This window comes from Hylobates moloch, unplaced genomic scaffold (assembly GCF_009828535.3).
Source record: "Hylobates moloch isolate HMO894 unplaced genomic scaffold, HMol_V3 SCAFFOLD_1, whole genome shotgun sequence".
Taxonomy (NCBI): domain Eukaryota; kingdom Metazoa; phylum Chordata; class Mammalia; order Primates; family Hylobatidae; genus Hylobates; species Hylobates moloch.
In genome coordinates, this window is record NW_026652276.1 from 36,851,730 (window position 1) to 36,876,177 (window position 24,448).

Consider the following 24,448-nt stretch of genomic DNA (forward strand, 5'->3'; position numbering starts at 1 on the left):
GATCCTTTGTTGGATATGTGTCTTTCAAATATTTTTAGTCTGTGACTTGTCTTTTCATTTTCTCAAGAGTATCTTTTGAAGAGTAAACATTTTTAATTTTCAAAAGATCTAATTTGTTGATTTTTTTGTACTTCCTGGTTTTAGTGCTCTAAAAAGTTCTGCTTAACCCACTGTAACTAAAATTGCTCCCATTTGTTTTCTAGAAGTTTTATAGTTTTAGTGCTCACATTTAAGATCTGTGAACCATGTCAGATTAGCTTCTTATATGGTGTAAGGTATAGATGGAGGTAATTTTTTCTTTTCTTTTTGCATGTGGACATATAATTGTTCCATATTGAAGGTTTATAAGAAGTGAAATGACATAATTTTACTTTAAAATGTTCATTCTGTTTGCTACTTAAATGATAAAGGGAAACTCCTTAGCAAGGACTTTCAGGACATAGTTCCTGTTTGCACTGACTGTTATCCACTGCTTTTGCTTGGACCTCCTCTTATGTTCCTTGCTACTTCCATATACTCCCACTGTTTTTGCCCCACCACCTTTGTCACCTTGATTACTCCTCCTTGGATTAAAGGAAGGAGCCAATGAAGAACAAAAATCTGAAGACAGAAGAGAAAGAACCATTAACTAATTGAACAAGGCACTGAAAGAAATAGTTGGGTACAGATTCAGAACACAGATGAGCTTAGAAAAGGGAATAACATATCTTCTCTAATATCCACCTCTTTCCCTTCATCTCTTCTTACTCTTGGTATTTCTCCAGATTCATAAATTACCCCCATGGCAGTACCTTGGGCTTTCAATCTAGCTCTGTATTGTCTTTTGATAGAATTCTATGCCTAGTTCCAGAATTTTCAATGCCTGCAATTTCAGAAGAAGCCCTGACGGCTGATATACTCTGAAATGAATTGATTGCTCCAATATGTACTCACATCCAGAAATATAATTTTTAAGAAAAATTATTTGTCAGCACCTGAGAATAAAATATAAAGCAATAAATGGACCCTCTGAGTTGTCCCTCTTTGCAGGTGTTGCTGTAGCCACTTCAGCTGACATGTAAGTTCCCAAAAACAGAGGTCAGGACTTTTCATGTCATGTATTCCCCTACATAGTGCTTAGTGTGACTTCTATGACTGCAATGCACTGAATGCATCTTAACTCACTGAAGACAATTCACAAGAAAATCATTGTCTTTTAACACTCAAGTAACAACTTTATGGTCGTAGGAAAAGGTGCTTCCCCTTTCTTATGCTTTTGAAACAACACAGAGGTGATTTGTAATCTGCCCCCTCTGCCACAGCCATATGCTCTGAAATGCAAGCTAGAGGGGCAGATGTATAATCTGGGAGATGATCCAAATCCATGACCTCCTTGGAGCCAAGGGTACTGTGTGTGCAAAGCCAGTTCTGGATGCCATGCCCAGAAATTTTAATTTATAGAAACAAAGGAGAAAAATAAAAGCCTACTGATATCTTCAGCCACAGTACACAACTAGTACATCATCTGTTTTACTAAAGTTGACCAAGGTAGTATCCTAGAGAAATAGTGGGGTTTCCTTAACCCTTGTAAACTCCAATAGGAAAGGTAGCTCTTCAGCAATATGACTATGGGCTGTCTTGATCCAAATTCTCAATCCATTCTCTTTGCCAAACTCACCACTTACTCTATGGCAACAGTCTTACATGACAGGTAAGTTATACAAAAATTCCACAAAAGTATCAGGATATCTAGACTTTAGAAAGATGAAAAGCCAAAAATCATTTGGTGCAAAGCAGAGAACATATGAGGAGTCAGGCTTTTGTTAGAATAAATAGGACTGGTTTTGATTTGTTTTAGTACCTAAAGGACTTATCAAACAGCCTTCTCATGCACTACTCTTCAAGTGTGGTCATGACATGGAATTCACTCTGAAGAGCATTCCAGGGGTTCAAAAAGAATTCTAATTAGTGTCTGATCCATGGCCACATGGGCAAGGACTACAAATAGCCAGATAAGCCTCTTTTTCCCCACTTTATGATAGGGCACATTATAATCTGATAAAACCTCCTTTGTGAACCCTATTTTATTTCTTCCTATAACAATGAATAATTACAAGGATCTCTAGACAGAGTAATAAACCATAGCTTGTAACTACAAATATAATGAGAACTTTTTATTATGTGGTTTCTTATTAAAATGAATTTTCCATTTCAGACTTTCTCAGCATATTATGACCATCATTTCCCACTTTGTTCTTATGTCATATGGCTTTCCATATATTTCTAAGGAGCATTTTAATTGGATTGTCTTGTCAAAAGAGATCCAGTGAAATAAAACCATGTCTGGCTTCATGTGTGCTCTAATCTGCATTAAACACAATGGTTTATTTGAATTCAGTCCTTTATAAAGAATAATCATTCGTTCATTCATTCACTCATTCTGCAAAGACACAATGGTGGTATCTTGGAGGATGTGGGAGTCAAAGTCAAAAGTAGGAGAGTTAAATCTGCATTAAACCCAATGGTTTATTTGAATTCAGTCTTTTACAAAGAATAATCATTCATTCATTCATTCATTTAACAAACAATTATTAGACTCTAGACTTCTGCTTCCAATAATATATCAATTCTCAAAATATGAATAAAATTCTGCATGTGACCTCACATGCCACAAATAGATCTTGGATAGATTAAAAATGTATATTTAAATGGGTTGATTTGTTCATAGGAAATTAAGGGAAATCCTTAAGGAAAGCCCTTCAACAAACAAAAAACAAGTGAAAAACCAACAGTGTAGGCAAGCAAACTTGCAATTTGAGATTGCCTTTTAGGTAAATGCTGAATCTAGGAACCTGCAGCTTGGGGAAGGGACACAATGGTGGTATCTTGGAGGATCTGGGAGTCAAAGTCAAAAGCAGGAGAGTTAAAGCAGTGACCCTCAAGGGGCCTACAACCTTAGTAGAAGACTGGGCTGAAAAGCCTCATCCCCTGATACATTTCCTTAAGCAAAGCCAGTCTAAGAAAATCTGTCTCATCTCTGGCTCTAGATAGGTAAAACAACAATAAAAAAAATCACCATATTCCTTTGAGAACTTGCAACCATAATACTGACCTCTTAGAGTAAGTATTAAATCAAGTTTATTTTCTCCCAATCAATTGAACTGTCAGCCAAGAAATTATATGAAAGTGATCCCAGGTTAGCAGTGTCCTGCCAGTACTCCAGAAGAAGCAAATCTAAATCCTCTCTGAAGAAAAGCACATGCAAATCAGGCTCCCCAAGATTCTCATACATTAAAGCCAACCAAATATGACCTCCCAAATGGAAATTACCAAACTCATAAAAAGTCACCATGAATGAGAGTCAGCAGAGATGTGAGATTTAGACACTAAATTGGAGCTAAAAGATAGGTCTGGAGAAATGAGTCCAGGTTGTACATCCCTATTCCAACAATCCAAAATCTGAAATACTCCTAAATCCAGAACTTTTTGAGCGCTGACATGATGCTGTAAGTGGAAAGTTCCACAAGTGACCTCACATGCCATTGTTTGTTGTTGCTGTTGTTGAGCAGCTGACATAGGTATTCTGGTGATGCCACTGCACTGCTTTTTTACCTGAACACATTATTTTTTACTGTATTAATGGTATTCCTATTTTTTGTCATTAACTACTCATGTGTGTAAGTATAAAAAATGATTGCCTAATGGTGGCATATAAATTCAGAGTTGGGAATGATGGTGATGCCAAACAACCACAGATTGACCACATGGGTGGCTGAGATAGTGACATCTTTGCTTTCTAATGGTTCAATGTACACCAACTTTGTTTTATGCACAAATTAGTAAAAATATTATATAAAATTATCTTCAGCCTATGTGTACAACATGTATATGAAATGTAAATGAATTTTATGTCCAGACTTGGGTCCCATCCCCAAAATATCTCATTATGTATATGCAAATATTCCAAAATCCAGAAAAATTTGAAATCCAAAGCATTTCTGGTCTCCAGCATTTTAGATAAGAGATACTCGACTTGTACTCAGAATGGAGTGCAGAGTCAAGAAGACAGAAAAATATCAAAAAGGATTTAATACATATAGTTGAGAGAGTATGGCCTAAAAATCATTTTACTAAATAGTAAGAATTCCACTAAGAGGAGACAGAATGAGCAAGAGGCATGGTAACAGCCATAATATCCCAGAAGTGACAAAAAACATTAATATAAAGCCATGGGAGTCATACCATATACCAAGAAGGATAATATAAAGAAATCTACACCAAAACCTAGACTGTAGTGAAAGTGAACGTCAAGGACAAAGAGAATTTAAAAGTAACCAGAGGTAAAAGACTTATCAAAGGTAAAGAGAAGCCAATTAGACTGATGGCTGACTTTTCAGAGCAGAAGCCGTAAGACAATAGAAGATCTCCAATGTGCTATGAGTCTAACTTTATATATCCAACAAAAACTAGTTGCCAAGGGAAATACATGTTCTAATAAACCAAACAGTGTCATCATTAGACTAGCATTAAAGAATGTCTGGAAGGCATACTTCAGAAGAAGGAAAAAGACCTAACGGGGAAGGTCAGAGATTCAAAGAAGAATGGCGAGTTAAGAAATTGGTAAATACTTGGGGAAGTCTGAACAAATATCGAATGCATAAAACATTGAAATTAATATATAATTTGTGGGACCAAAAAAATAAGAAAGAAAACAAAATGGAAACCACATAAAAATTGGAAGCAGGTAAGGAAAGCTAAAGGGTTCTCAGTTCCTTATATTGTTTGGGAGAAGGATTAGACACATACTAATTTTAGATTTTGTTAGGTATGCATGCCAAACATGTAGTGTATAATTTTCAAATCACTATCAGAAAAAAAAATGGGATTAAGAAGCAATTCAGCCCAAAATGACAAGAGAGGGAAAAAAGGTCATTAAAAACTGGTTCAAATTTAAAACTGAAAATAAAACATAAATCTAAATATGCTAGTAATTGCAATAAATGTAAATGTGTTAAACCCCAGTTACAATTCAGGTTGTCACATTGAACGTCAAAATAAAATCCAGCTATTTATTAGGATAAGACATACACATGAAGCTTAAGGACACAGAAAGTTTGAGAGCAAAAATATGCAAAAAGATGTATCAAGAAAAAAGATTTAGCAAGTACTGCGTAAAGGATGCCTGCCGTGTGCCACACACTGCTCTTGGAACTGGGGATACAAAGTCTCTGCCTTCATGAAGCTCACTTCTGGAGGTAGGGGAAACAGACAGTAGGTTACATATAACAATAAATGCACATACATTTACTACAGACTGTGATGAGCTCTATAAGGAGGTAAATAGTAAGGTGAGAGAAACTGGCTTCTTGTTGGGTGGCTATTTTAGATAGGGTGGTCACAGAAATTGTCTTTGAAGAAAGAACGTTTGACCTGAGAATTGAATCAGAGTGAATCAGCCATATAGAGTGGAAGATCACTCTGGGCAGATGGAATGCATGTGCAAAGGCCTGAGGAGAGTTTTCCTCACTGAAGCTCTCCAGGTGATGGTGGCTCGGGAAAGGGTGGGAAGTGAGGCTTTGGGATGTATTCTCATGGGATCAACCTGATTTCTTGCTGGTAAATGTCAGGGCTTAAGAAAGGAAAAAGTCAAAGCTGACTGCATCTGGTAAGGCTTTCCAGGCCCACATGGAAGTATACCATTGCATCTGTTACGTTTCTCTCTCCAATGAAATGGCCTGTTGGGGGACTATATTTGAAAATATAACTCAAGTAAGACTTGATTGAGAGAAGTTTATAGTAAGTAAAAGGTGAAGCTTTGCACATTTCTTGCACTGAAGAAGGCAGTGTTCAACCAGAAATGAAGGCGTTTGACTACGGACAGGAAAAGGCACCCAGGATATAGGTCATTGGTATGTATCCTGAAGGTCTGGGTAGAGACCCTTTACTCAAACTAAGATTCCTTGAACTTTGTAAAGAAGCATGATAGAAACTATGGAAATGCTGATAGAAGCTTACAGAATTAATCAGTGTTTTTCAAACCTCAACAATTAGTGTTACCATTTTATAATATTCTGCCATTTTCATATAGCATTTTATATTCTTTTTTCTTAAACTCACAGTTTTTGCACAAAAATTTTATTTGCAAAAAACATGTAGCAGTGCTGTAAGTGAAATATCAGTCTTTTACTAATGTACATTAATTTAAATATATAATTTTTCAAAGTAAAGAGTGTTTGCCCATACAAACCATTTAAAACAGGGTACGGGCCACCAGACTACTAAATCAACCTACAGTAGTATTTTCTGTGAGGCCTGTTAGTGCAGCAGTAAAATGTCTCTGTCACCAGTTTGATGCCAGTATTTCTAAATATCTCTCCCAGCTCACTGAGGGCATGCCATGATATTTTACAAAACTAAAACCAAACTCTTTTATTTTTCTTTTGCAGTTGTGGTTTGGTTTGCTTGGTTTAAAAAAAAAAAAAAACTGATTGGTTAATAAAAGTGTTTTCGTTAAAAGGTAACTTTGAATGGCTTTGTTCTCTTTTGATGGGGTGGAATTTGTAAGCTGTTTTGTAGGGGTATGTGGTTTCTAATTATCAGTAGAGTGGGAATGATTTTGCATTGCTTATTTTAGCAAGGAGAAGTAATCTGGGTTCCTTTAAGATTTCTCTTTCATTTCACACATTCTTCATTAACCCCCTAATTATAAGTCTGTTTTTATTGGATACAGTTGGACATCATGGGCCTCTAAAAAAGGACTTTTTGTACATGGCACTGCATGGGTACCTTATTAAATAAATTACTAGGACTAAGTTTTTGCCCTCTAGGATACCAAAAATTGACAAGGGGGTTTAATATTCCCTAATTACGTTTCTCCTTATGGCTTTTTTCTTTTCCAGCAACCCATAAATGACAGGTCTCATGGTTAAGCCTTTCTCTATTCTCTTTTCTTCCAAAATACTTCTGTGCTGCAAACAGGTTCCCAAATAGGTTTCCAGTATGACTCAGGGATTCAGCCTTTCATCTCCTTCCCAGAAACTAGAAACTCCCTTTTCCTGTGGTTCTTCTGCCCATAATCTTTGCCAGTCCCCATGCTAGATCCTTCCATTTGTACAGTATTTCTATAGCTAGGTTTTGTATGTGATGGTTTATGTTTAAAAATGTTATTTTTTAATCCATAAATTATGTTACCTAAATAGTACATTAAATATAGTCTGAATGTAAAACTCAAATACTACAGATAAAGCAGAAGGTCCCTTTGACCCCCAACCATAATCTTCGTCTTCAATAAAGATAACCATTGTTACTTTTTCTATGCATTTGCATTTATACATAAGCACATGGTATTGCCACTGTTTGCCTTCCTATTGTTGCTACTAAACTGTGAGAACCTTGGGGCAGAATCCATATTCTATATCACTTTGTATTTGTAGTAGCTGGCAAAGAGCCTGGTATATGGTATATGTTCAATAAATACTAGCTTACTAAATGAGTTTATCATTGGTTGCCCCCCTCTATGCGATAGATAACAGAGTTTTCCTTCCTATATGAAAAAAAAGCTGTATTGGGGGAATATTAATAATATAAGGGAGCCATGACTACTGATCAAATGAGATTTAAAAAAAAAAAAAACAGCCTGAGAGGGATCTTTGAGGCTGTGATATGTAATATAAAATAAATATTTGGTTTTCCTCTCATTTCCTGACACTCAGCTCCTAAAACGCTTGGGATCTCCAAAGTGATATATCTTTGAATGTTAATAAGATGACTGATGAACAAGAGCTCTTGAATAGCCTCAGGATTTGGGGCTGCCTGCCAAGGGAATCAACCAAGTGACTAGAGGGTTGGAACTTTCAGTCCCACCCTCTAAGCCTGAGAGAGAGAAAAAGGGCTGAAAGTTGAGTTGCTAACCAATGCCCAATAATGTAATCAATCCTACCTACTTAAGGAAGCCCCCATAATAGCCCAAGAGGACAGGGTTTAGAAAGCTCCTAGATTGCTGAACACATGGAGATGCCTGGAGAGAGTACATGGAAGCTCCTAGAACCTTCCCACAACCTTGCTCTATTCATCTCTTCCATTCAGCCCTTCATTTGTATCTTTTGCAATGTTCTTTATAATAAATGCGTAAGCCTAAGTAAGTCATTTGCCTGAGTGCTGTGAGCTACTCTAGAATACTAATTGAACCTGAGGAGAGTCATGGGCACTGTGAATTACAGCTGGTTGGTCAGAGGCTCAAGTCACAACTTAGGACGTGGGACTGGCGTCTGAATGGGACAGGCTTGTGGAACTAAGAGCTTAATCTGTGGGATCTGACTCTATCGCCAGGTAGATAGTGTCAGAATTGAATTGAATTATAGGACACCGAGTTGCTGTCCACTGGAGAACTGGTCAGTATGTGTGGGGAAAAACCATACACATTTTGGTGACCAGAATTGAAGCATTCTGTGCTGTGCTTAGTATTCTGTGTTGTATGTGTGAGAATAGGAAAAAACTGTTTTTCTCCCTATCTCTTACAGGAACTGACTGGCTCTGGAGCAGAAGTGTGAGTTGAGGCAAGAAAGTGTGAAAGAACAGAACCTAGAGACACTTGAAGTTAAACAATCCTGGGCACCAAGAGAGAGCCCGCCTGAGAAAGCAGGGGAAGGTTTCCCTGGGAGGTGCATCTTCAAGAGTTTAACTGGGGCTCCGAGGCATAAAAGGGCAAAATATGGTCAGAGAGTAACTGTGACTAGCTGGGAGTTGGGAACCTGTAGATGGAGGGTGATGGTGGCAAAAGACAAGGCTGGAAGGGCAGGTCATGACAAGGTGATGGAGGCGTTCGTATAACTGGTTAATAATACTGAAATTCATCACATTACTGGAGGCTCAATGTAGGAACAAAAGAGTGCTTTGTAAGGAGGCAATACTCTTCTTGAAATATATGTCTTTTAAGGCTTCCTCTTACCTCCAATAAACAGTATTGAATTCATGTTTAAAACTCGTACACCTACACACCCTTCACCTTACATGACGTAACAGCAATATTATGAAAACCAATACATCCTAAAATATTTCTCAACATTAGTTGGCAATATTATAACTTTATCAGATTTTACAAATAAAATTTCAGCTTGGCATACATTATTCAACATAGACTGGGAGGTCCATTATGTAAAAGCTCACCTTCAGATTTTCCATGTTGAGTTTTTAATGTGTACTTCCAATATTATGTGTCGGCCACGATTTAGCTGAAAAAACTTAAGATTTAAAACATTGCTAGAATGGCTAGACAGCCATTCAGTGAACACTGGCAGACTAGATTTTCCAAAGATGTTTAAAATGAAGGGTCTTGCAAGTAGGTAGCTTATAATCTCCCTTGGTCACTGGAATCAGAGCATCTCAGCTTTTTTTTTGTTTGTTTAATTTCTCTACAACTAATGATACCACTCTGTGTGTCTTCCAACATGACTTGCTGTCCTACTTCTCCCCTCTGTCCTAGACTCTTCCACCTTGACTTCTTGAGTCCAACTATCCTTCCATGGTGGACAAAATACTGTTCATTTTCAACCCAACCTCTTCTTTCAAACCACCTCTGTGTTTTTTTTTTTTTTTTCTTAATTGAAATGCAGTTCTCCACTACGAATTCTACTTTCTCAGCAGCTTTCTCAATTGAAGCTTCTCACACCCATATCATGCAGGTCAGGGTTAGGAGGAGATCCAACTTGGTCCTTTTTTCTCACTTTCTGCACTTTGCTTATATGGAATCTTGCTCTTGCACAGCTCATGCTAGCCTGTCACTCTTCCTTCTACTCCCAATCATCCTTGCCCTCTACTACCTTCATCATCTAACCATCTGAAAGATTTCCACCTTGGAGTGTGGGTAATGGAACCCCAAGGAGGCTTCCCTCTCTCTTCTTGCTGGGCTATGAAGAGGCAGAGGAGGCAGGGGAAGGTCCAGGCTGTGGGGCCATGACAGTAGTGTGAGTCTCTCCTGCTTCCCCAGGTACTTCCAGTGCCCTCCAAGTTTGGTCTCTTCGCATCCATCCACAAGGTGATCCATATTGGCTTCCCATCCACCCGCCTAGCCAAGGCCAAGAAGACAAAACTTATGGCCATAGGTGTGTCAGCACTGACCCACAGTCCCAGCATTTCCTCCATCAGTTCCATCGGCTCTGTGGCCTCCTTTGTAGGGGGGCAGCCAGAGCCTTTGTGTTAATACACTTCACTCTTAAGTGTCTATCTACCCCGTCTCTATCTTCTCACTCTTGTTATCAAGAAGTAAATGCCGCAGGAAATTGCTGGTCAACACCTGCAGAAAAGCTGGTCCTAACCTGTAAGTTGGAGCTAAACCCAAACACTAGAGATACCAGCAAATTCCAGTATACCTGGAGATATGTGATCAAGAAATAAATGTTTACTGTTGGTTTTATTATGCAGCATAGTTGTAGCAACAGCTGACAAGTACAATGAAAATCAAGTTGGATACCCTTTTTTACTTACCCATTAAGTTTAACTTAAAAAAAAAATACTCAAAGCTTTCTTGCCTAACTATTTCTTACTTTTCTTTCCCCTTCCATTGCTAATCACTGACACTTATGCCAACATCATCTCTTATATGGACTATTAGTCTCTCTCTCCTTCTTTTTTGGAGGGGGGAGGTCCCTTCAGGTTCCTACAACCAAAAGATTGATATTACTAGAATATAAAAGTGACCTCTTTTATTTAATCTGTTTAGATTATCTGAGCCTATAGGATAAAATGGCACTTTTTCATTTGGTGCGAGTCTGTATGGTCTAATCTCTGCCTACTTGGCTTAACTTGGTATCTTGTCACTTTCTCTTTGTACTGCTGCCACACTGAACTGCTTAAAATTTCTTAAATATACCATGATGTTTCATGTTCTCAGAACTTTCCAGAAGCCTGAAATGTGTTGGCTCATTGACCTTTTCTATATCGCCAATTTCTATTTTGCTTTCAGATCCTGCTATGCAAGCATATCCTTTCTGAAATGTGACAGCCATCCCCAATTCCAAATGGAATTAAGCAATATTTCCTCTGTGAGGTTTTTGCATTGAACTCTTTAGCATAAGGGTATAAAACAAATACTGAATTAGGCATTTGTATTTTTTCTCCTCTACCATATTATAAACATTTTATAAGGCCGAGAACATGTCTTATTTTACTATGTATCTCTAGCACTTAACACAATATCTGTGTAGAGTGGGCATTTAATAAACACCAGTGAGACTAAAATAATTTATTTTGAAATTTGATTTGGAAACATATGTTGTCTCTTTATTTACTCATGAATTTTAGAGATGCATAAACCTGCTCCATATTTGAGGAGTAAAGAATTTTATGAAAAAGACTGATATATTTGTTTCTAATTCAGTTTAATTCATTGAATTTTAGAGACCACATTACTCAGTAATTTTTTTTGCAAATGTGGAAATGTTAGAGTTGCTTCACAATCAACTTTGTATAGGAAGGATGCTAGACATATTGCTAAGTTCTTTATGACAACTTCCTGAATCCTATGGAAATATAAACCAAGGCTGCAGCATGTGAGAAATGTATATATTTCTTATGTCTAAAGCTATATTTATCCAACATAACAAATGACAAAAGCTTAGAAAGCATCCAATAAAGATGTTTGTCCAAATAGAGAACCATGCTGTCATATCTTAATGAGTCGATGAGGAAAGAAATAGTTCAAGTACACTAACCACTAACTTGAAAATTTTAGCTCCTCATCAATAATAACCATAAAAATTCATGATAATTTGCTATCCAATTAGAAGATGCAAATATTTTTTAAATGGCCATAACTGGTGTTCCAAAATGTAAATGCACATTCAAATTTTAATATTCTATAAAAGTCTGGAATAATAAGACTCAACACAATTTATGAAATATCATTTACTAACTCATTGCTCTTGAATTAAAGTGACTATCCGATCACCCTATGGTTTTAAAAGCCCTTTCCTTTTCAAGGATCTAGAAATTTCTTAGGTCACATTTGAACACTCTAGATTTGAGGTTTATACACACTGCATTTAGAACAAAACGTAAGGCCTGCTGAAGTAGTAACTTGCATACTAAACTCTTGACCTTTGTTATAAGGATACACATCACCTGCATGTGCGCCTTTGCTATAATTTATACACATCACATGCACATCTTCTCTCAACTTGGCCCACACACTCCTATACATGTACACATGCACACATACGTGTAAGGAAACAAAAGCAAGAATGATCAGATTAGATATCCCTCTCATACTCAAGGAACTACAGTAGTTTGGTAGAGAAATTATAGCTATTGTGTTCCTAGTTCAGTTGGCTGAGGTTACACAATGCAAGTAAAGATGTATCAGATATCTTGATACGTGTGTGTCTTACTCCTGCATTCTCTGTCTTTGGAATGTGAGCATAAGGCACATGCTAGTGAAATATAAATTGCCCCAAAGCATAAGCTCCACCATACAACACTGGGGTTCATATCCTTACCCCAAACTAGTTACCAGCTGAGAGGTCAAGTTTTTTATTTTTTTATTTTTTATTTTTTTGAGATGGAGTCTTGCTCTGTTGCCCAGGCTGGGGCACAGTGGTGTGATCTTGGCTCACTGCAACCTCCATCTTGTGGGTTCAAGCGATTCTCTTGCCTCAGGCTCCCAAGTAGCTGGGATTACAGGCATAGGCCACCATGCCCAGCTGATTTTTGTATTTTTAGTAGAGACGGGGTTTCACTATGTTGTCCAGGCTGGTCTCAAACTCCTGACCTCAACTGATCCGCCTGCCTTGGCCTCCCAAAGTGCTGGGATTACAGGTGTGAGCCACCACGCCCAGCTGAGATCAAGTATTTAAATTGCCTGAGCTTCAGTTTTTTCATCAAACTGTGTTAGGATACCAAACATACTTAGTGGCCTCACATAGAAATAGCTCCCTAGATTGTTAATGAGTACTTGCTCATTAATTGATAAAGTTGTCTCAGAAAAGGTCTGGACTTGCTGCCAACCATTACTTTCACAGACTTGCCTGTTTTACAGCTATATGGACAGGTGTTTGAGAATATAAGAAATTAAGACAGAAATAGCCAAGCTTTTTAGTCCATTTTGCTAATTAATATGTCAGAGCTCATAAAGAAGAACTCATCGGCTTTCTTTAGTACTGCATCATCTTAAAGAGCTGGGTCAGCAAAGATCTCTGCAGACAGTCAATACATATTAAAACAGTTCCAAGCAGTAAATCAAAACAAAAAAAAAATAAAAAAGAAGACACTTAAAAAAGTAAAATTTATAAGCCCTTTCTGTCTGAACGTAAAGGAGCATTAAACTATTGGTTGAGGTGTCATTTTAGCAGACAGAAAGAAAATAAGAAAGAATTCCTTCTCAGACACACTTTAAGACCCTGAGTATAACCAAAATTAAAGCATAACAATAAAAAAATGCTGTGCTAAATTTGATGTCATTTTCTCTGGATCCTAATGTTCCCTCAGAATATTTAAATCATTTAAAAATGGTTTTATTGCTAAAAAATACATTTTTCTGTTTTTTTTTTCTCCAGGCATTGCTAGAATTTGAATTTTGTCAGAGTTCAATTAGTGAAACAAGGAAAGAGGTTAAAGACGTTTTTGGTTTTTCAAGGCTCTATGAAACTTGTGATTTTTCTTCAAGGAACCAAACAAAGGGTATTTTATTTCTAACTTCTCTGGGCAGGTCTTACCATACCATAGACTTAAATATCTCTCATATTTGGAGGAGGATTCTACCAACTCAGAAACAGGAGAATCATCCTGCTATCTTTCTTGCCAAGGTAATGAGATACAATGCCCTTTTGGGGAAGCCCCTGAAATAGGTCCTTAGAGAAATCTCAAGAATACTGGATTAATTCCAGAAGGCGTGAGGGGAACACTACATTTTTGGGTCAAAAATATTAGAAAGATTTATTTTACCTGGGCCTTTGATTGGATCTGAGCTCTGAAGGATCCACCATTTAAAAATTAAGCCAAGAAAAGGGTACTAAAAATATTGTCACAAATTTGAGAGGTACCCAAGCCAGACCAACAGGTGGAACTTGGCACGAAATAGCTCTTTGCAGACTAAGTAGCTGACTCAAGAAATTTTAACTCAGATGAATTTATTAAAATGTTGAATGTCATCTTGAATAAGAGGCTGGATGATAGATTTAGGTCAGTATATACAATTTAATTTGTTTAACTTCCTGTCGGTCTTGGATAGTATAAAAGCTGCTCACATTTCTATAGTTAAAGAGAAAGAGCGAGAGATTCTTAGCATAAAAAAAATACAACAACAACAAAAAAATTAGCTGGGCGCCACGCATGTGCCTGTAATCCCAGCTACTCAGGAGGCTAAGGCAGGAGAATTGCTTGAATCTGGGAGGCAGAGGTTGCAGTGAGCAGAGATCGTGCCACTACACTCCAGCCTGGGCGACAGAAGGAGAATCCGTCTCAAAAAAAAAAAAAAAAAAAAAAAAAAAAAATCATATTTTAACCTAAATATTCTGAAGAAAGAATTTGGGAAAGGGGACAATATCGCAACAAAAAGAAGTTAACTGATTCCTTTTAAGAATGGTGAGACAAGTAGAGATTTATAAGTTAAATTACAACCTGGTAACTTGCTTAGTGGTCACAGATAACCTGTAGCCGACTGAGACTACAGGTGAATTTAGATGAATTTAAAAAATGATTTTGTAACTGAAAGAGGTTGTTAGAATTGAGAGAACCCTTAATCCTCTGCTGCTGCTGCTGCTGCCACCACCACCAAATCCCAATGAGACATCCCTTCACGTAAATGCAACGCACAGAGGGGAGTTATGTTTTATGTGAGGGATGAGTTCCTGAGGATCATTATAATTCAAGACTAATTTTCCAAAAGAAAGAAATGTAGAAAATTGGGGGACTGGCTAGGCTCTGTGGTTCATACCTGTAATCCCAGCACTTTAGGAAGCTAAGGCAGGTGGATTGCTTGAGCCCAGAAGAGTTTGACGCTAACCTGGGCAACAAGGCAAAATCCCATTTCTACAAAAATAAATAAATAAATAAAAATTAGCTGGGCATGGTGGCACGCATATGTGGTCCCAGCTATCCAGGAGGCTGAAGTGGAAGGATCACCTGAGCCAGGGAAATTGAGGCTGCAGTGAGCTGTGATCATGTCATTGCACTCCAGCCTGGGTGACAGAGATAGATTCTGTCTCAAAAACAAAAACAAAAACAAAAAACAAAAAATGGGGAAGGGTGTGTTCTTAGAGTATATAAATTTTGAACCTTATTTGAGTATTTTCCTCTAATGTTGCTCTGTGCTTTCTCAGAACCGTTTCTAGTGTTTTACAAGATGCTCTCATTTAATGTGACTCTAAAGTATATGGTTTTTGGTGATTGTTTAGCCCTCTTCATTGCAGGCCACTTTTGCTCCAAAGTTATCAAGTGTCTGGTTATTTTTCAGCATTTCTACAGATGCACAATGAAAAACTTGAAGTAGTGATACGTTATAATAGTACTTAAAAATATAAGAATAGTGCACGTTGGAATAACAATACATTAATAACAGAAATATTCTTTAAAACATCAGAGGTATTGAAACAGTGTGGTTCATGTGACATAGAGACTGCTGGAACTATTTCTATCAGCTAAAGTGAAGTTGCCGTATGGAATTTGCAATGAACCTGTGTGATGGCTTTAAAATTCTGCCATTTTTGACTAAAACTTTTTTGGAAGTTTATTATTTCAAATTTTGCACTTAGCATAATTATTTATTAATATTTTTATATCACACTATGCAAAGACAGATCATTGAAATTTACATAAAATGTTATGGCAATATACAAAGATGACAAAGCTCTCATCTAAAAAGAGTGACAAACTTTTAATTGCCACCTAATAGTAGTGTGCTTGGAAATTAAGATTAGAATAAGATTTGATCTCCTGGAAAAAGCCAGAAAATTTATTATTTGCTCATTTTCAAAAACCAAATTGATAAACGTTCCAGGAAAGGACTTCGACTTTTTGCCTTGAAGCCTATCCCAGCACAAAGAAAAGGCTTTTTATCTTCGGGTATTATAATATGTATAAGAGAACTATAAGCAGTAGCATGTATTTAAGATGAAGATACTATAGATTATCCTTGGGGTTCCGTGGTCATGAGAACTTCCTTCTGAAGCTCCTAAAAATATGTCCAGTAGTAGAGAATTTAATGGAAGAGGATGTTGGGAACAAGCAGCATGTGGCAATTTATCACTCCCGTAGAAATCTCTTTCACAGTGATCTAACCTCTTAGGCTTTTTATTAGGAAAAGCAAGAAAAAAAAATCTAAGAGTTGTGAACCAGCCCTTCCCTGCTGTTATCACAAGAGAATCTGGAGAAAGAAGAAAGGAAAAAAGTCATAATCTTGCCCTGGAACATGATGGAGGTAATGAGGCATCAAGACCACTTACTGCTGAAAACATAATTGGCACACAAACACAGGAGACACTTGGTGATGGGAAAGACTTCTTTGTTTCACCAATGGAGGGATATCAGCAAATCATAATCCTTCTGTTGTTTGGAGGGGCAATGCTGTGAGCAAAATGGACATTTTCTCCTCCAAAATAATGTACCCCTAGAGGAAAGGGATTACTCCACTATTTGCTAGCTTAGTAGCTTTAAATGTTTTCAACTAATGTGAATAAATGATGACGGAGGAAGGAAAAAGGAATAGAAGGCAGTCTACTTGGCAATGAAAAAAACAGCTTGGATTTTAGGAGTGAAGGTAACTCACACATGATAAAGACCTAAGAGATCCTTAGACATTTTTGTGGACTTTCTAGAGAATATCTAGGGAGCTCATTCATGTCTCTAAATAAAAATAATGCATACATCCCTAGAACAATCCATTTTGATGACAGGCAGAAAAAAAAAGAAAAAAAATCCTGTTCTTTTTTGAGGAGAAAAAAATGATCATATCTTTTTTATTCTGGAATTCTTTGTCCTGCCACTTAAATATGAAAGTCATCATGAGAAAGAATCTTGAACTTTCTTGGGTTTTCTTGCAATTTTTTTAAGTGTTTAGCTAGAGTACAGATTTAAGATTTTTGGTTTTATATATTTTTTTGGAAATCTTTATTCTTTCCTCCCAAACACTCTGAGTCAGCATACATTATGCCACTATACGCACAGCCAAGCAATAATTCATCTTTGTGGAAGTCAGAGACATCTCATGTATTAATTAGAAAGCCTTTCAGTGACTAGTGGATAGAAACAGGTTCCAACTGCTACTAAAACACAGCCAGTGATTTCCAGGAAGGGGAATATAGTCAGTTACAAGGAATTTCTTACCCGATTTGTGTCCAGCCAATGAGTGAACCTTGCTTTCATCTGGCACTGAGGAGAAGAAATAAAAGAGACAAGGATCAGACCGGCTTGTAAATTAGACAATTTTTAAACAGTAAATTAATACAGATTCATAATAAGTTAAATCTTTTACTGGCAGAGATTTGAGAAACATTTTTTTCTCCCAGCCTACCCTGGGGTACCTCACTTTTATTGGTAGATATCTTGAAGACAGCTATGAATAAATATATCTTTATTAGATCTTTCATGAACATAACTTCATTTTCTCTTAATTTTCAATACTTTCAGTTATTTTAACTGGGTTGTTTCTTCCATGTTTACAAGAGGAGAAACCAAATTCATAGACCTAGCGATGTATACAATATAATAAAATTCTTTCAGCATAAGAGCAATACGTGTGTGTGTCTGTGTGTATATTAAATACTTAAGAATTAGACTTCTGTTATCTAGTCAAAATAGAGTAAAAGGGAACAGATTTGTAATCCCCCTGAAACAATTTTAAAAACTAGACAAAACAAGAAACAATGGCATTCAACAGATTAGACATTAGGCAACAAAATGCAGTGATCCCAAGAGACGGAAAACAAATGACGTGAACTTTACAATTGCCCCAGCTTATTCTCCGAAGAAAGCCTCCAGGCAGCCGTGCAGGAAACCCAACACCTAAGCAGAACAGTGATGGCCCCAGCTTGAGGGCACGGTGCTGGGCATCCCAGGAAGCCAAAGCAGACAGAGGTTGCAGAGCAGAGAACCAGAGAGGAAAGAGCAATACTATCTTGAGAAAAATCTCCTCATATATTTAGTTGAATACTGATGATCATATGTGTGAAAGAAAATTACCCCAAGAGTTGGCAAAGAACCATCCCAAACTGGAAGAGGAACAGCATCCGAAGTTCACACAGGGCTGGGAATAGTGCTATTTCCAACAGCCAGAGTGGAAAACTTCATAACTGAAGGGCATCCATTCGAATGTGAAGAAGGGTCTTGCCTCAACAGTGGGGAAAAACTAACTCTAGATTAATGGAGCTCAGATGAAATGGATTCTTTTTTTTTTTGAGACGGAGTCTCGCTCTGTCGCCCAGGCTGGAGTGCAGTGGCGCGATCTCGGCTCACTGCAAGCTCCGCCTCCGGGTTCACGCCATTCTCCTGCCTCAGCCTCTCCGAGTAGCTGGGACTACAGGCGCCCGCCACCACGCCCGGCTAATTTTTTTTTTTTGTATTTTTAGTAGAGACGGGGTTTCACCGTGGTCTCAATCTCCTGACCTCGTGATCCGCCTGCCTCGGTCTCCCAAAGTGCTGGGATTACAAGCGTGAGCCACTGCGCCAAGCCGATTCGTTTTTAAAAGACGCAATTACTGAAGCTCATATAGGAAGAATTAGATAATATGGGTAGCCCTATAGTAATTTTTTGAAAAAAAAAATGTGTTTATAAGTAAAACTTTCCCACAAACAAAACTCTAGGCCCAGATGGCTTCACTGGTGAATTCTACCAAACATTTAAGAAATAAATAAGACCAATTCTACAGAAAATATATTAAAAGAGAGAGGATTTCCCAAGCCATTCTATGAGGCTAGTGTTACCCTGATACTAACTAATATAAGAAAAATACATGATATGAAAACTGCTAACCCATGTCCTTCATGAACACAGATGCAAAGTTCTTAATCCTTAAGCATCTCTGCATAGATCATCACTTTAACATTCAACAAAAGCTGTTCATTACCATGTGCCACTGTCTATATTAGTACATAAAACTCTCGTCTCAAGGGTTGAAGCAAGGCGAGGGGAAATTTGCTAACAAGAAGAATCTCTTCCATTTCGCCTAACACTAGATTGATCTCAGAGTAACATGTCCCTTTTTTTCTCTGCCCACAACATTCAGTCTTAATTGACCCAGTTACTATACATAATCTTCCCACTCCCACCTGGCCCTCCTTTTCTAAGCTATTTCTTTATTTTCTAGATAAAAGCACTACATATCTGTGATTATTCTGTTCCCAACTGCTTAAAAATATTGTTAGACTTTTTGTTTTATTTCCAGTTGGGAGGTAAGTATTTATAAGGCATCAGTTGTGAGCCAAATTCTGTTTTTCTCAGGCCTAAAAAGCACTTACATACAATCAATATACACTGTAAGTAGAAAAACATTAGAAAACAATGATAATGATTAAAAATAACCACAGCAACTCATATTTTCTGAGTACTTGTAATACACAGGTTTTATGCTATGCACTTTGTATCTATCTATACGTTCATTCAATTCTCACAACGACCTGGAAAGTATTATTATTACTATCCTTATGTCACAGATAAAGAAACTGACATACACCTCATAAATGGAGAAGCCTGAACTTAAATATGGCACGCTTAACCACTCCATTATACTTGTGATAAGAGTCACCGAAGAGTCATTACCTGAGAAACCTGGAATATAAGACAACGCAACCAACTATATGCTGGAAAACTACTCTCTTTATTTGAATATATGCTATTAATAGTTATCTTTCTGTGGTGACCAATCTTACTGTTAGCTATAATTTTGTTTAACATGTTTTAAAATTGATGATTCTGATGGGTTCAAGCTAAAATATCCATTCTCATTCTACAGATGAGAAATAATCTCTCTGAATTGGAATCCTTGTTTGGAAACAACAGTTTTGTGCAAATCATTTTAACTTTCTGTGGCCTCAGTCTCATCATAAGAGGATATTGCTTACCCCACAGGTTTGTGGTGATGATTACATGTGCAGATATATGCAAGGTACTTAGAAGACCACAGAGTAAGTACTTAATAAATATGAACTACTGTCATCATTAATGAGAAACAAAATAGAAAGACAGACTAACATCATAGCTAGTAATCAGACAGATGTGGGTTGAATGCCAGCATTACCAGGCAAGTTACTAAGCTCTTTTTTTGAGACGGAGTTTCGCTCTTGTTGCCCAGGCTAAAGTGCAATGGCACAATCTCGTCTCACTGCAACCTCCACTTCCCGAGTTCAACCAATTCTTCTGCCTCAGCCTCCTGAGTAGTTGGGATTACAGGAATGCGCCACCATGCCCTGCTAATTTTGTATTTTTAGTAGAGATGGGGTTTCTCCATGTTGGTCAGGCTGGTCTCAAACTCCTGATCTCAGGTGATCCGCCTGCTTTGGCCTCCCAAAGTGCTGGGATTACAGGCACGAGCCACTGCGCCCCGCCACTAAGTTCTTTTTAGCTTTAGTTTCTCCATATGAGAAATGGGGGAAAAAACAGTACACAGAGAGTTGGAACTAAATGAAAAAAAATGTACAAAAGCACTTTGCACAGTTCCAGACACATAATTCTCAATAAATGCAAACATTTGATAAATGGAAGTTGTGAGAGTGGTAAAGGTGGTGTATTTGATGACGGTTGTGGGGTATGTGATTTAATTTGCTTAGGATTATAAAGAACTAAAGAGAGAAAATAATCGAGAGCGTACTATGCTTCAGCAGGGCACTAGGTGCTTTTACATTGTTATGGTATGGATCATTCCACAACCGCAACAGATATGACCTAGCAGTTTACCTGGCTCCTAAATCATCCTGCAGTGGAAGAAAGGCAATGGAAGTACAGTAGACTGTACGGTTTTATTATGTATAGTCATTCAGAAGAAGGGATTCATACAAAGGTAAGGCTTTTGCTGTTTTGTTTTTATCTTTTTTAAAAAATCTAAGCTGATTTAAGTACTTGCAAATTCCCTGGCCATATTAGGCTTAACAAATTGTCTTCTTAACTTTTTGGCTGAATAATATTTATTATTTCTTATACTTATCATTATTTTAATTGACAATTTGAAGTTATCTCAAACACTAATATAAACTATTTGAAAAACATTGTAGAAAATCCAAATGGGTGATAGGCATAAAAATTAGAGGCCTTTCTCCGAAATATTCACTGACACAGATGTCTATCTTTAGGACAGAAGATAAATGAATAAACATAATGGAAAAGAGAGGGAACTGTAATGACTTAATTGATAGAATACATTTTATTTAAAAGGTTAAATTTGGAACAATCATCTTTTATACACATGCTTAGTGCTGGGAAGTAATTTAAATAACAGTAGCAAATGAGAAAATGAGGTAAAATTACACATGCCACCAAGTTTTTTTTTTTTTTTAAATGGCAAGTGTTATAATTACTACCAACTTCCTTTATAACTCACATTACCTTAGAGCTACTATTAAAATTATCTCTTGGGGCTTAAGCTTACGTCTAGTAGTTTCACTGCATAATATTTAGCACAGTGATTGGAATGGTAGCAATATAAAATATGACAGGTGTGTCATTTTAAACAAAGGACTTATTTACAAGAGATTGAAAAATAAATGGGCCTGGTGTGGGAAAGGTCTTTGATTCCAAAACAGTAAAGTATTAATGAAAAGCACTGAGTAAGAAAGTGTTGATGGAGCAAGAGTCTAAGTTTCTTGTTCTAGTTCTGATGACAGAATTTTTTCTCCTTTTCTTTCTTCTTTCTTTTAAAAAAAGTATTTGTATTTATAGGTTATTTCATTCCCTTTCTTATCCTGCAGTTTTACCCAAGGACTGGTACTACTTGCTCTTGATTATCTTAAATGGATATTACAATAATTGAAGAGATACCAATGAAATGCTCAGGTTTCTGAAGCTGCAATTCATAAATATTTGTATAACTGTTATTTTATTGTAACCATTATTACATACTTAGAGGGTACCATGGACTGCCTCCTCTTGATCTTTCTTCGGATTTATTTAGATAATAGGATTTCTACACTAACCCCATGCTTCCTCATGTTCAATTCAAGATTGATGTACATTATTTTACCTAATTATCATAAGGTGCTTAATAAAGAGGACATTCTTTGGCTTGGATGCTTGTTAATTTCCTGATGTGTTCTCTGATTCAGGAAGACTTGTTTGAGAAACACAGCAGCCTGATGGCCTATGTTTCTAGTTCTCCTGGTTGTAAGCCTTTGAAGCTAATTAGAACTGCCCAGCATCAATGGCATCTTTTTAAAAAGCATAAATAAACAGTCTGTGTCTTTTCACTTAATTTCAACCAGTTCATCATTAGAATTGAGAGAAAGAAAATACAAGGGAAAAAAATCTATGAAAAAGATGGCATTCTGAGAACTAGTTAGTGGCAAACAGCAAAGTGCACATAATACTTACACACATTGGCTTCCCAGTAGGATACATTTATATTAATATAGTGATCACTTAAAGTGTTTTATTCTTTTGTCAAGCTTTCTTATACACTTCAAATGCATTCTCACTGGGGGAAAACAATCCCCTTGCTTATTGATAGCATTTGATACGCATTCTATAACATAAGTGACTATTAGGGACTACACTTGCTTAATAAAAATTTGCAGAACACTGGCAGATTTGGTGAGTTAATGGGCCCCAGATGCTCTTCTTATGCTGACAGAAGATGGTATATTGCTATCATGGACAAATCTCTTCAGATAAAAATTGCCATCAGCTACAGTTATTCTTTTTTAGAATGCCAACACTATATCACGAATGGGGAATATGCAAATGTGTTCAGATTCTCACTATTCATATTGAGATACTTTGAGGCAAAGTAGCACTCTAAAATATGATGCAATGGTAGTCTTATATAGATAACTCCATCTCATTTAATTTTCGATTTCCATAACTTTGAAATAATACAGACTGCAATTTTCAAGTTGATGTTTGGCACGACAAAAATACATCTTCTAATGAGGCCATGAATACTTCTCTTTGGATAGTTTGCTAGGAAACTAAATATCAAGTAATCCCTTAACGGTTAATAAATTTGTTTTCAAGAGTTGTTCCTTCAGAACTTAAAAAAATTGATGTAGTTGCCAATATTAAAAATCAATTTTCCTCTCCTTTCCAGATCAATTTCTGTGCCACTGATTGATTTCCAGAATTTCTAAGGAATGCAAACCTGTTTCAAATTGTAAATTAAGTTTCTTCCTGAGCAACCATGAACTATTACTGCATTAATCTATAGTGTTTTCGTATGTCAATGACAATTTGGCATAATGATTCTGCTTAGGAAGACTTTTTGAGTTTTCAGCACTGTGAGTTTTCATGTATTAAAAAATTCTTCCATCTCTCGAAACACACACACACAAACACACACCCACACCCGTACACACAAAACAAGGCTTTTGCTGAAGAGGGGGCTAGGGAATTAGTATAAGATAATGGTGCAAACATTTATCTCATTTATCTTAGCAAGCTTTCCCAAAAGCACTGTGCTCCATCTTGAATGTGCTGCAGCTCTGACAGTGAGCTAATCAGAACTCAGCAGCTGAAATTTTTTTCCAATATCATAATGCATCTCTCAGCCATGGTGACATAGGGTAAAAGAGGAGGGCTTATTCCCTTCATCATTATCCAACTATCCACATGTTCACAACTCTTTGGTGATCTCTTTAAAACTCCTTTTCTTTCTCCATGAACCTTAGAAAGTCTTAAATTGAAAGTTGCAAAAATCCAATACTTTTCATATGTTCTTACACTGTCATCTTTAGCTCATTAAAGAATATTGGAAAATCCAATTAATTCCTTCATAAATTTATTAATTTGTTTTAATCCATTCAGTACACACTGTTTTTCTTAAAAGAATCAGATACTCAACCCCATGGTCTAATGAGGAGATACAAATGACATATTTGTTAGAATATAATATGTTAAACAGTTTCATAAAGAAAAAGATATGCTTCAGGAACAGTGGAAGGTCAGACAGACATGAAGGTTCATAAAGACAATAAAGGTTTTCGGTGAATAATTATTTGCATCAATTGATCTGGGAGAAGCAAAAATGACTTTTAGCACCTAGAACACCTTTACTCCTGGGGAAGGGAGTAGCATAAAAATAAAAAGGAAGGTCTCAAGCTTTGACTTTAAAAGCCCCTGGATTCTGATGCTAATTACATCTGTAAGTATGATTTAATTACTGAGTCTTTTTTCAAGCTTACTGAACTTATTTGTAAAATGTAGATAAGGCCTCATAGGATGAGACAACTTGATGTAAAAATTTATCATGAAACCTAACAGAAGTAGGTGTTCACAAATAGATTATGATAGCCTTTCACATTTCACCACTTTTGCCAGCTTTTCTGTACTCTAGCACATTAT

At 36.8% G+C, this 24,448-nt stretch overlaps 1 protein-coding gene across 1 annotated transcript in view; it reads right to left on the minus strand.

Annotated features, from left to right (window-relative positions):
- The window catches only part of PARD3B (par-3 family cell polarity regulator beta), a 1,040,345-nt gene that overhangs the window by 377,275 nt on the left and 638,622 nt on the right, over positions 1-24,448 (minus strand). Inside the window, exon 16 of the mRNA XM_032754819.2 lies at positions 17,293-17,337. Coding sequence (XP_032610710.1) covers positions 17,293-17,337 — 45 coding nt within the window. The remainder of the gene's footprint in view (positions 1-17,292; positions 17,338-24,448) is intronic.